This window comes from Lolium rigidum, chromosome 7 (assembly GCF_022539505.1).
Source record: "Lolium rigidum isolate FL_2022 chromosome 7, APGP_CSIRO_Lrig_0.1, whole genome shotgun sequence".
Classification (NCBI taxonomy): domain Eukaryota; kingdom Viridiplantae; phylum Streptophyta; class Magnoliopsida; order Poales; family Poaceae; genus Lolium; species Lolium rigidum.
The window spans coordinates 201,534,002-201,546,440 of record NC_061514.1 but is presented as its reverse complement, the minus strand read 5'-3'; the positions used below and the strand labels follow the sequence as shown (position 1 = coordinate 201,546,440).

The following is a 12,439-nucleotide window of genomic DNA, read 5'->3' as shown; positions in this document are numbered from 1 at the left end:
TTTCTTTACCTAGTCACTGTCTACCGAGCCCTGATGCAACCAACGCGGTCACTTTGCGCAACCGCGCAACGTCCGCGGAGACGCAAACCTGTCACATATTTAGATCAGGTTTACATCGTCACGGACGGCATAATCATTTTGCGTCGCCCCGCTAGTGCAGGGCACTAACGCATATTTGGTCACGCAAACGGTAGCTCGCCCCGTTGGAGATGCCCTTAGGGCATCTCCAGCGGCGCGACGCAAACGGACGCTGAGCGACCGTTTGTGTCCGCCGTGACCGGAAATGCGTCGTGCACCACCTCCAGTGGCGCGACGCAAAGTGACCGGGCCGTCCGCGGAGACGCAAACCGGGCCCAAATATGCGCCAGGTTTGCGTCTCGGCGGACGCTGCGCGGACGCGCAAAGTGTCCGCTCGCGTCTCCACCGGGCCGGCCTGGCAGCGAGTCTGCACCGAGGGCACCGTTCGGCGGTCAGCGCTTCCGCGTCTGCGCCGCAGGCTTCGCCATCAATGGCGCGGCTGCCTGTACTGCGCGCGCACTGGCGGGCGGCGGCTGGGCTTCTGCGCCGCCTTCAATGGCATCGTATCCCGCGCGCGGCCGCCCTTAAAAGTCCACCGGCCGCGTCGCTCCTTCGCCCACACCACACCTCCACTCGCACCACCGCCGCCACAGCCGCAGCAGACGGGCGCCTCCACCGCCGCCACAGCCGCAGTACTGGGTGCCTCCACCGCCGCCACAACCACAACACTGGGCGCCTCCACCCAAGGTAGTCAGAGTCGGGATTCGGAGTCGGATCGATTTTCGATAGGCAGAATCGAGTCATAGTATCGAATCGTAGAATCTGGGATCCTACCATACTTACTCAGAGAAGATATTTTTATCACACAGAAAGTTTGTGTAATACTATAATAGAGATAAAAAATTATAATACATTAAGTTTCTAGCAATAATGTTCTAGCAATAGATCATTTGAGATTTTGTAGGTAAATAAAGGGTTGTAAAGCAAGTGAAAAGGTCTTGGGATGTTTAAGTAGTATCCTTGTATGGTTTTGCGGATGGGAAAAATAATGAGTTAGTAGAATCGGAAAAATCCATAAAAGGGATCGAGATTCTACATTATTCTAAAGGATTCTATGATTCGGATCGGGACTCAACATGGATTCTACGCGATTGGGATTCATAGTGGGATTTGGATCGATACGGTGATGTAAGATCGTCAAATCGTAGGATTCCGGTAGTAGGATCGGGATTCTGACTACCTTGCCTCCACCGCCTCCACCGCCGCCACAGCCGCAGCCTCCTCAACCTCGAGCACCGGCGGCGGCGCGCCCGGCGTACGCTCCCCCGGATGGCAACTGGCCTTGGGTCACACCGGAGCTCATCGTGCAGCACAGCGACGAGGAGCAGCACAACGACGAGGAGGAGTAGGCGTTTAGGTTTATTTTTTATGTTTTAAATATGTAAATTATGTTTCATGTTTAAAAAAAATGATTTGTCCTAAGAAAATGCGTCGTGCCGCTGGAGCCACCCCGACGCAAACGGACGCGCGGTCGATTTCGACCAAAAGAATCGATGCAAATGGACACGCGCGGACGCTAAAATGCGTCGCGCCGCTGGAGATGCCCTTAAGGGCAAGGGGATGGTGTCTCCCTATTATCTCTTACAAGGCCCCACCATCACGACGACATCACCCCTCTATCCTTTCCCCCTCGAGAAACCTTCTCTTCCTCGGTTGCCTTTGCCCCTCGTTCCCCTCTCCTTCTCCCAATCCTTCTAGAACTTCCGGAACCCGCAGCGGCGTCCGGATACGATGAACGGTCTCCTCGCGTCGCCGTGCACGAGGCCGGCCCTCTTCCGCCCCATCCCGAGCTCAGTCACCCGTCTCCTCCCCGCCAAAACCCTAGCCCTGCCCCCGCTCCGCCTCCCACGCAGCATCCGCGCTTCGCCGCCGCCCCCGCGCGCCGCCGCGCAGGTGGCGGCTTCGGCCGTGGGAGGGCTTCTGGCCCCGCTCTCTGCGCTGGAGGTCGGCCTGCGGAGCATCAACCTCGCGCCGCTGCGTCCGCCGATCGCGGCGGCGATGTCGGCGGCCGTGCGGTGGCTGGGGGTTTACCGGGAGGTTCTGCTCGTCGGGGTGCTCTTCTCCTGGTTCCCCAACATCCCATGGGACCGCCAGCCCTTCTCCGCCCTTCGAGACCTCTGCGACCCCTTTCTCGCCCTCTGCCGCGAGGTCATGCCGCCGGTGTTCGGCCGCAAGCTCGATCTCAGCCCGCTCGTCGCGTTCATGGCTATAGACATCCTCATCATGATCCTTCGACCTCAGCCACGCATGTGAGGTATGTCTTGTTCTTTCTCGCTAAGATGGTTCTGCCTGCGTGTTCATGACTGTAACAAATAAGTCACAATAAGCCATTATTTTTGTTTACTTTCGTCAATTTTCGCGCTTATTGGAAACTATCATTGGCTTACAATGTTATGTGGTGAACAATTACGATTGCAATCTTGCCACAAGTCGCAGCAGATGAACTTACATCTTGTAGTTGGCAGTTAGATCTTGCAGTGGGGAAGTGCTACTGAGTGAAGCTTAATCCATTGGTTAACTGGTGACCAAAAACATCAAGCATATATACTAAGTAATATTTTGGTTTTATCTTTTGGTGAAAATAAATAAAGGACGATAATATGAATTTTAAACCCATTGGTTCGAGTTATGAAAGTTGACAACTAAAACTGCATGACTACTCTTGGGTTGTTACCTATATTGGTTTTTACCTATATTACGACCAATGTTTTTTAAATTTTAATTGCTACTCGTCTAGTTTTTTAATCTGTCTGTGCATTGGCATGAGTAAATAGGATACTAGAGGCTATAGTTTGGAATTAGCAATGATATTATCGTACAGACTTGTGGTCCACGGGAATGGGATCAATAAATGTTGGATTCACCTTGCACTTATTTCTTAGTTTGTATCGTGGTCTACTTAGTCATATTTCGTTATGTAATACTGCTTTGTATTACTTGGCTAAACATGTCATTCTGTGCCTAAAATGCTGATTATAGCTCTTTAAATGTGATACACCATCATTCTAGTATGACCCCGAACTTCCAAAGTATAGTTCATTTGTTGGATTTGCAGACTAACGGAACTAAATATCTAAGGTTAATTAAGATTATTGGAAGCTAAACATGAGCTGAATTGAGATTAAAGTCTAATTGGAAGTGTTTCTCACTTCATCGAAAAGGCTAAGTATGCCATGTACATGATGCATTTGTCAACTAGTTATGGATTAAAGGAAGGGGGTTTGTGTGTTGCCATGGCACTTTTCTTTTAAACCAGTTTTTCACCCCTTCCTTGTAAATCTTGGTACTAGATAGATGCAATTGTTTCTTCTGTCGTATCTCATCCTAGCTTGTCAATGCTGGATTCTGGAGTTAGCAAGTTCATATGCGTGAAGATTTTGTCATAAGAAACACATTAGGATTGAAAATACAACAGTTGAAATTTCACAAGAGCAACAACAGTTGTGATATCATTTGAACTAAACAATTCAGCTATTTGAAAAGTACACCACCAACATCATTTATTTTTCTTGAAGAACCCATATTTTGTTATTTGGTTTGTTTACATAGGTGATCAGGAAAATGGAGGGTACATTTTGTTTGATCATTCTCTGAACAGTCCATCAGTTCTTTATATGAAATTGTGTTTTAGAATCTTTGTAGTGTGTCTGTGTGTGGTCAGACGTTTTGGATATTTATCACCAATATATGTCATATTATCTTCACCAGGCGCGCGAAGTTTATACCTGCAGATTTATTGTTAAGACTTTATAGTACTTCCATATACAAAGTTTCTTGTTTATACTAATATCAACATCAGTTATTCCTGCAGAAATGAACTGTTTTAGTCATGTCGTTAAAGCTGTAGAAAGTCAACAACATTTTATACGAGGTTGTTTTTAGTTTTTTTGTGCTTCCTTTGTGGGTCTGTCAAGTTGAATTGCAGTACCATAGGTTCCTGAATGTGTGTTTTCATGGACCTTATTTCCTGGAAAAGAACCTGTTCAAACACTACTGTTATGAATTTGCACAAGTAATGTATGCCTATAGGACACAGGTGATAGGTCAAACACTAAAAAAGTTCATTTGGAATAGAGACGAGTTGTCCACACTGACAGGCTGATGTAAGGGTATGTTTGGTTCTCGCCCCAGCGCGCCCTACCAACTTGCGGGTGTGCCAAATTATTGGCGAAAGAATCGCCCGCCCGCAGATTGCCCAAGATTTGGCTAAAAATACACTGTGCCGCGCCATGCGAACTGGGGCTCGCCAAAAAATGGAAGCAAACCAAACAGCAACCGTGGGTCACAGGGCTTGCCAAAATTTTGGTCTGGCCAGCTTTGGCCAAGAACCGAACGCACCCTAAATCTTTGCGTGCATATAAGAGCTCGAACATTAGTCCTAATAAGTCGATTTTTAGATGCCCAAATAGAATGAATGAAGTATTTTGTCAAGTATCTGCTTATAACTTATGTACTAAACAAAAGATAGAGAAAATACATTCTGTTTGCCCCATGTATTACCTAGTTATAAAAATCTCAGGTTCCTTTGTTTGCTATTTCCAAGTTCCATTGAAGTAGTTTTTATTTATTCAAATAAATTTCGTGTTATCATCTATATTTACTATGACTATGATTTTGCAGGGATTGAAGGGTAAATGTTGGTATGTTTAGTTCTACTATTGGAGCATGGTCCTTTTTTTGGTCGTTGCTGGACTCTACCAAGATAAGATAAGAAGTGGTGGTTGGATGCAAAACCAATATATTATTTGCGAGGGAACACAGTTTAAGTTATTTTGAGATGTTTGGTAGACAAGTGTAGCTCCCTTGATAAAGATTCTTCCATTAACGGAACTCAATGATTGTACAACTAGTACATGGCTTAGCTACAAACTGCTGCGATTATGCTGTGTTCTGGGACCAAATCCGTCTACGCTATGTCAGCACAATGTGCACGTCAGTTCAAAGCAATATAGAGAACTGAATCTCAGCCGAATCGTTCCTGAACTAGCACAGACACAGGCTCATGCATCTGCCTGTCATCTGATTTTGGTGCTTTCTTTTCCTTGAATCACAAGGAGGATCTTATCTCCCTTTCTGACTTGAAATATGTGTTTACCTGCGAAGTCACATGTTGTGGTTGAGACTTGAGAGCTGAGACTCGTGATCATTTGGTACCGTACAGCTCTTTTCCTGTCTTTATTGAACAGCTTCGCCGATTTCCTATGCATATTTTATTAGCCGTTGCTGTTCCGGGGCTCTCAGATATTTGTATATTCGTTGGAAAATCCTGGCAAGTACCCATGACAATTAGAAGGTGGACAATTCTAGGAGTAGCTCTCAATTTTTTAGACCAGTTAGCTTGGAAATTAGGTGAAGTGATTTTTTACCAGGTCGCATGCCAGGGAAAAACACCACTAATGTCTTCCGTTGAAAATACCGTTTTGTACGAGCAATTATTAAAAAAATGATCAAAAATCAGCATCAAACACGGTAGATCGAGAAAAGTAGTGGAGTAGAGAAAAAAATCCTATACGACCCAATATGGTTGGACCCGGGTGGTAGACCACATCTGATGCCACACATTTGTGCCCACTTGTTCTTCCGGTACCTGATTGAAATATTTTTTGCTACGTGTAAAATGCTAGATTGGGTCTACCGCTGGGTCGTACCAAACTAGGTCGTATAGGATTTTTTTCCGGACGTGTCGATTGCAAAATTTTGTGACATGGAACTCAAAGGAACACTTGTACATGTGTCAGGACCATAGGCGTCCGGTGCCTGTGCTCACTGCTCAGCAAGTAGGAGTACTCCTACGGTTTCAACGATGTTCCCACAGGCCACAGCCAATGGCCCCCTGCCACCATTTCTTATCGTATCTCGCGCGCTGCACATTGATTCCGGATAAACATGATGCCAGTCCGCGGCACCGTTCAGCTCGCGACCGCATTGTCCGGAGCATATACCCACCCCTCTCCACCCCCACTGACCCCTGGGCCCGCCTCACAAACCGCTCGCTCCAGCTGTCACCGACAGGTAGGCCTGCTCACGGTGGCCCGCAGGTCAGCCTCACCGACACCCACCTCCAAAAACAACTCGTTCCCCTCTCCCTTCCTCGCCTCCATTTTCCCCCTGGCCGAAAAGAAAAGAAAAAAAAGAGATCATCAAATCAAAAGGGCGAAAGGGGAGAGGGACGAAGGTGCCGAGGCCCTAGCAATGGCGGGGTGGTACGAGGAGGCCTCGGGCCTGCTGCTGCGCCCGCCGGCCCTGGCGGAGATGGCCGTGGACGTGCTGCTCTGCGCCGTGCCGATCTGGGCCGCCGTCATGATCGGCCTCTTCATCGGCTGGGCGTGGCGCCCGCGCTGGACGGGGCTGCTCTTCCTCGGCTTCCGAAGCCGCCTGCGCCTCCTCTACGTGCCGCCGGGCCTCGGCGCGCGCCGCCTCTGGCTCGCCTGCACCGCGCTCTCCGCCTTCTCCGTCGCGCCAAGGCTGCTCTCCTCCGCCTTCCGCCGCCACGGCAAGCGACAGCGCCAGGATCACGACACGGACCAAGCCTGCGGGGACGCTGCCGCGTATGCCGACGGCAGGTGAGAGTCAAATCTGTCTAGGCCTGTTTGGGGGCGGCGGAAATGCGCTGCGTTTGAGCTGTCAAATTGCGCTGGTTGGAATTGTTTATGCTCGTCTCTACTTTTACTCCACTGCTACGGAATTTAGATAGGATGATTGCGATTCTACCAATGCTGGGTTAATTAGGAGCTTGATAGTTTTCTTTTCGTTGTGGAATTCAACTATTAATTAATTAACTGAATCGATTCTAGAGCTCACTCGTAAATAAGGTAAGATTAGTTAGGGAGAGTGCTTGTATTTACAATTGGACAGGTGATGTTCGAAAATTGTAGTGTTCACTGTCCTTCGGCTAAATCGGTTGTGTGAAAACTTGCCTTCTGAGTTTAGATTGCACAGTGCAAGGATTTGTAACATATAGCTTTCCTTGACTGCATTTTTATCATGAAGAAGTAATTGCTGTTACCATTGTCAGTTGATCCCTTGTGTTTGGGCTTACTGTTATGGATATAAGCACAAGTACTAACTATAATCACTGTACATAATCAATTTTGACTTAACCTTGTCTTTTGGCTTACTGTTATGATCACAATGAGTTTCGTTAGTTTGTATATTTAGTTTATATATGTCACAGCAGAGGTATCCAAACATAGACAAATCATGCTTTTATGATATGAATGCACCACAGAGGTCCATCGTTTTGAATCCATTTTAATATACATTTTCAGTGATCTCTTCCACTAAGTACATTTCTTTTTCTTACAAGGTCAATATTTGAGGGAAAGCATGATAGTATCACTGAGAAGGACCTAGATCACCTCGTGCAACTTTTGGATGATAAGGAGAGTGGCCATACAGGGTGGCAGCATTTGATGGAGCGTACTACTTCCAACATGACGTACAAGGCCTGGCGTCATGAGCCCGAGGTTTGTTTTATCACTGGGATTTCAGAAAAGGAAACAGATGCTAACAGTATAGTACAGTATAAAAAAATGAGGGGGGCATTCATTATAAGAGGTAGTTTTAGTCTTTTTAGATTAATAGTATAAACTTCTCATTGCAAATTATGAATTTAGATACATCAAATAAATGTCCCGGGAACAGGATCATGTCATTGACTTGTATACCTCAGTCCATTTGCTGTGTTTTTTTTTTGGTCAGATTTCTACCTTCTTTCTGAAATTACTTCATCGAAAACTGTATGAACTTGCAGAAAATATATATCATGGTTAAACTGTCAACATCTTGTCATTTATGTTTTTATGTGCTGCTCTCTAAGTTATTCCTACTTTTTTATGTAGGTGGGACCTATAATGCATTGCAGCCAGACTATTTTTGAGGATGCTACACCTGAACTGGTTAGAGATTTCTTCTGGGATGATGATTTTCGTCTAAAGTGGGATCCCATGCTTGTGTGCTTCAAAACTTTGGATGAGTTCCCCCAGAATGGAACCACAATTATTCACTGGATAAAAAAGGTTTGACCAGTTGTGCTTCCTTTATTTCATTATTGTATATTGTGTTTCACAATTCCAACGTTTTGTTTGCTTTCCAGTTCCCTTTCTTTTGCAGTGACCGTGAATACATTTTCGGACGGCGTATTTGGGAATCTGGGAAGGCTTACTATTGTGTTACAAAGGTATATCTTGAACACTTCTTATAGATGACAAACTGTAGGATGCTCTCAAACCATTCTGAACCGTACATTCATTTTGCTCCCAAGGGTCTAATAAAATACAGCTCACCTCTGCCACCCACAACTCTTAAATCGGTTTTAGTGGTTTTAATGTTTGGATTTTTAGCATAAGAAGAAACAACAAATTTGGGAAGTACCAATTGATAGTACTATAAAAATGTATTGTTGTATACTTCTACCAATTGACTATATGTGAAGAAAGGGTGTTGCAAATAATGTAACATGAGAATGATCGAGCAGCATTCTTGTTCGGGTCATAAACAAATCTTGTGGCATGGTTACAATTTGTAACTTGACAAAATGAGTTGACATGCCAACTTTTATTTTACCATTTGAACAGAAAATCTTGTAACATGGTTATGCCGTAATGTCAGAACATTTGCTACAAATTTTGCCAGCAATGAAGATCATTTCATTGAACAGACAAAATATATCATGTAGCGAGAAAATATTATCTGATGGAGAAAAAGAAACCTTTTCTTAAGTGTCTGCAGGGTTAAAAGATAATAAAATATAGGCAACTAAACTGACAACTAATGGCCATGGATGGTGTCATCGGCTATAAAAGCAGCCCGATCAATTATTCCTAACAAGACAACACATACGCATGCCATGAAAACAAAAGGAAAATGCAACACAATACATATTAATCCTGTCACATATGCACACCATGACATGCATGCTCTCCCTAATTATTTCTCCACTGTGTATCTATTGTTGGCTTGTTGCCTTGTCTTAACTAAGCACCAACTCATGTTATGGAAGAATAGCGACCAGCTGAATAGTTGGGCAATTTTTTACCAATAATTACTCAAACAATCGACGGTCCAGATTTATCCATTAGTCTTCAAATGGACCGTCTTAAAATGTTTTCTGGCCCAGGGATGTATAATTCCATTAGTGTGACATATACATTCGCTAACTAATTTTCACTTCACCAACTCATGTTATGGAAGAATAGCGACCAGCTGAATAGTTGGGCAATTTTTTACCAATAATTACTCAAACAATCGACGGTCCAGATTTATCCATTAGTCTTCAAATGGACCGTCTTAAAATGTTTTCTGGCCCAAGGATGTATAATTCCATTAATGTGACATATACATTCGCTAACTAATTTTCACTTCACCAACTCATGTTATGGAAGAATAGCGACCAGCTGAATAGTTGGGCAATTTTTTACCAATAATTACTCAAACAATCGACGGTCCAGATTTATCCATTAGTCTTCAAATGGACCGTCTTAAAATGTTTTCTGGCCCAAGGATGTATAATTCCATTAATGTGACATATACATTCGCTAACTAATTTTCACTATACGTTGTATATATACTTCTATCAATGTATCTTACTAACAACTAGCATAGATCAAATGGTTTTTGGCCGTTTCCCCGTTTTTCCGTAGTACATATTTGTTCCTACTAGTTCCTCATTAGCTATACTATTAATATTGATTACTACCCTCTTTCCCATTTTATTACATGCCTGCATATTCTCTCTGCACTTTTTAGCTCTTTTACCTTAGAGAAAGTTTACATGAGCAGTTCAGCTTCAGCACCTTTGTCATTGACCTAGATGCAGCTGTTCCTTTTCCCAACAATCGACATTGTGATGCTTTTAATTTCTTGATTTTCCCGCAGCAGACACAGTACCCATCATGTGATGTTATTTTCAATATTTGTTTTTTTCGTCGTAAGCTATTTTATGATATGATAGGTGCTTGCCTGACTTCTGTTGAAGTTGTTATAACGATGTCAGTACTTTTGGAACTGAACTGTGTGCATAATACAATTTATCCTGAGATTACTGGCTTATTAGTATTCTATGTCTAGGAGGAGATAGACCATTACTATTGCTCCTCTTTTTTTTAACGTTATGTTTCAGATCTTTAGTAATGAAAAAAGATCTGCTTATATTTGACATTTGATTTGCCTGGCAATGGTGTGTGGCATGCTTCGAAAGAATGCTCTTCTTTCTGGGAGTAGTTGATCTGAGCAACTGATGTGAGCCAAAAACAAACCCACATGGCGACATAATACTCGCACATGGCTTGCTGTTTAATCGATTCCTTGATCTCAGTACAGAGAATAGTTGCTGCCTTGCTTGGCATGGTTGCCTAACCAGCCTAAGATTTAGATGTATTTCAGTATTGATGCATATAATATGTAGAATTTTTTTAATTGTGTTTTATGTAGAAGTATATGCTTCGATTGTGACTTGAGAACCCTCAGCAACTTCCATTTACAGGGAGTTCCTTATCCATCTTTGCCCAAGAAGGAAAAACCCAGACGTGTGGAATTGTACTTCTCGAGTTGGCGTATTAGACCTGGTAATTCTTATTCTTGCTACTAGTATTCAACTTAAATCAAGCAGGGATGTAAATGTTTGGACCATTTTGACATTTGGTTCGTTTTCTGTATTCAAAACTGCAGTTCAGTCGCCCAAACAAGATGGCCAGCAACCCATGGCATGTGAAGTAACTTTGGTTCACTACGAGGACATGGGCATACCCAAGGATGTCGCCAAGGTCGGTGTTCGTCACGGCATGTGGGGTGCTGTCAAAAAGCTGCAGTCTGGGTTTAGAGCATATCAGCTAATGAGAAAATCAGAAAACATCCTGTCACGCAGCGCCATCATGGCCAGGGTGACCACCAAGACGTGCATTGCTGGTTCTGATGACCCCTTTGATCAAGGGCCCTCCACCGCAGAAAGATCCAGCAATGAGGATAGCAACTCCAGGGCAGTCCAACATGGTTTTGACTGGAAATGGGTGGTGGTTGGTGGGGCGGTGGCTGCAGTCTGCGTGCTCAACACAGGCATCGTAGGGAAGGCCCTCTTACTTGGAGCTGCAAGAAGACATGCAAAAAAGTGATGAACACCTAGGAGCATCTACAAGAGAAGGCTTCATGGCCATCAGGGCCCGTTGGTCTCCAGAGAGCCGCAGTCGAGATGGGGAGGAACGAAATCCATGCCGTGCTACAGGAGGTAGATAATCAGGGTGCCTAATTTTGGATGGTGTTTTGTATGCAATATGGCGTTTGTGTGTTAGCATCACAGATTAATGAGGGAATCTCTGGATGATTTATTCGAAGATCTATGAGGTTTGCTGAAATACTCCTGCTAATAAACCGCTTTGAATGCGCATTTTTCAGCTATTGTACGTTCCATTAGTTTTACTTCATGTTAACCCTCCTTCGATACTGAATTGAAGTGGACACTGTCTATAGAAGAAACTGTCCGAAGCATTTGGGCTTTGGCAAGTGCAATTTAGCTTGCTCTGTATCTAGTACTAAGAACGAGTAAAAAAATTTAAAATTCTTCATTGGTGGACGATTCACCATAGTAGAACGGGACCTAAAAGCTAAATATATTATCGGAGATAAAAATGCATGCATTACTTGCGTTCTCTAGGGTGATATGACCTGAAATAAAAATGTATATCAAATGGTAAAAGCTGGCGCATAATACCATATTGTAGGTATATTCGTGTACTTTCACGCGATGTGACATGAAATAAAACTCATAGGAACGTCAAAGTCGGTGCAATAATACTTCCATTGTAACATTGTGCTTCCAACGAGAAGAATATTGTCGAAAATCGTAGTTTCTCGTGGAAGATCTTACAACGATATTGTCGAACATTGTGGAAGATAGCAGCATCAATCTTAGGAATCTCAAAGAATATTCTCGAACATTGTGCTTCCAACAATTTGTAGGTAATATTTGTAAGACCTTACAAATCGTAGGAGATCCACCTTTTCCTGTTCAATCTTGGCGGTTTTCAAAGTTTCTAGTGCACGTGCGGCAAATTTAGCAGCATCAATCTTACATTCCTTGTTTCTCAACTGTCTAAATTTGAACCGAAGGTGGCGATCGAAGATGGTGGTGTTGTGGGCCATGGAACTGTGCTGTATGAGCGCGGTAATGATATGGTGAAATATTTTTCTAGAAGATGTAATCCCCGGGGATATACTGATATACGGAGTAGTATTCGAGCGGCTGATATCCCGAGCTAGCCAAGCCAACTGCACGTTCAAAAGCATCTGGCCTCGACCAAATCCATGAAGACAGATCAACTCGTCGTCACTGAACAAACACGTATCGACATTGAACAGAATCGTATTC

General features: G+C 44.0%; 2 protein-coding genes across 2 annotated transcripts; both read left to right on the top strand.

The window, feature by feature from the left end:
* Positions 1–1,706: 1,706 nt before the first annotated feature.
* LOC124675845 (ylmG homolog protein 1-1, chloroplastic-like) lies at positions 1,707–5,064 on the top strand. The gene is made up of 2 exons (XM_047211918.1): positions 1,707–2,332; positions 4,699–5,064. The coding sequence occupies exon 1, from the start codon at positions 1,810–1,812 to the stop codon at positions 2,329–2,331; it is 522 nt and encodes a 173-aa protein (XP_047067874.1). The 5' UTR covers positions 1,707–1,809; the 3' UTR covers position 2,332; positions 4,699–5,064.
* Positions 5,065–6,212: 1,148 nt separating this feature from the next.
* On the top strand, positions 6,213–11,469 carry LOC124674369. Its single transcript, XM_047210411.1, has 6 exons — positions 6,213–6,641; positions 7,385–7,544; positions 7,920–8,096; positions 8,174–8,257; positions 10,562–10,643; positions 10,747–11,469. Exons 1-6 carry the CDS (start codon positions 6,271–6,273, stop codon positions 11,184–11,186), a joined length of 1,314 nt encoding a protein of 437 aa, XP_047066367.1. The 5' UTR covers positions 6,213–6,270; the 3' UTR covers positions 11,187–11,469.
* Positions 11,470–12,439: the final 970 nt, after the last annotated feature.

Coding starts and splice junctions, on each gene's coding strand:
- LOC124675845 (XM_047211918.1), top strand. CDS start 1,810: ATGAACGGTCTCCTCGCGTCGCCGTGCACGAGGCCGGCCCTCTTCCGC.
- LOC124674369 (XM_047210411.1), top strand. CDS start 6,271: ATGGCGGGGTGGTACGAGGAGGCCTCGGGCCTGCTGCTGCGCCCGCCG. Junction 6,642..7,384: donor GCCGCGTATGCCGACGGCAG/GTGAGAGTCAAA, acceptor TTTTCTTACAAG/GTCAATATTTGAGGGAAAGC. Junction 8,097..8,173: donor TTATTCACTGGATAAAAAAG/GTTTGACCAGTT, acceptor TTTGCTTTCCAG/TTCCCTTTCTTTTGCAGTGA.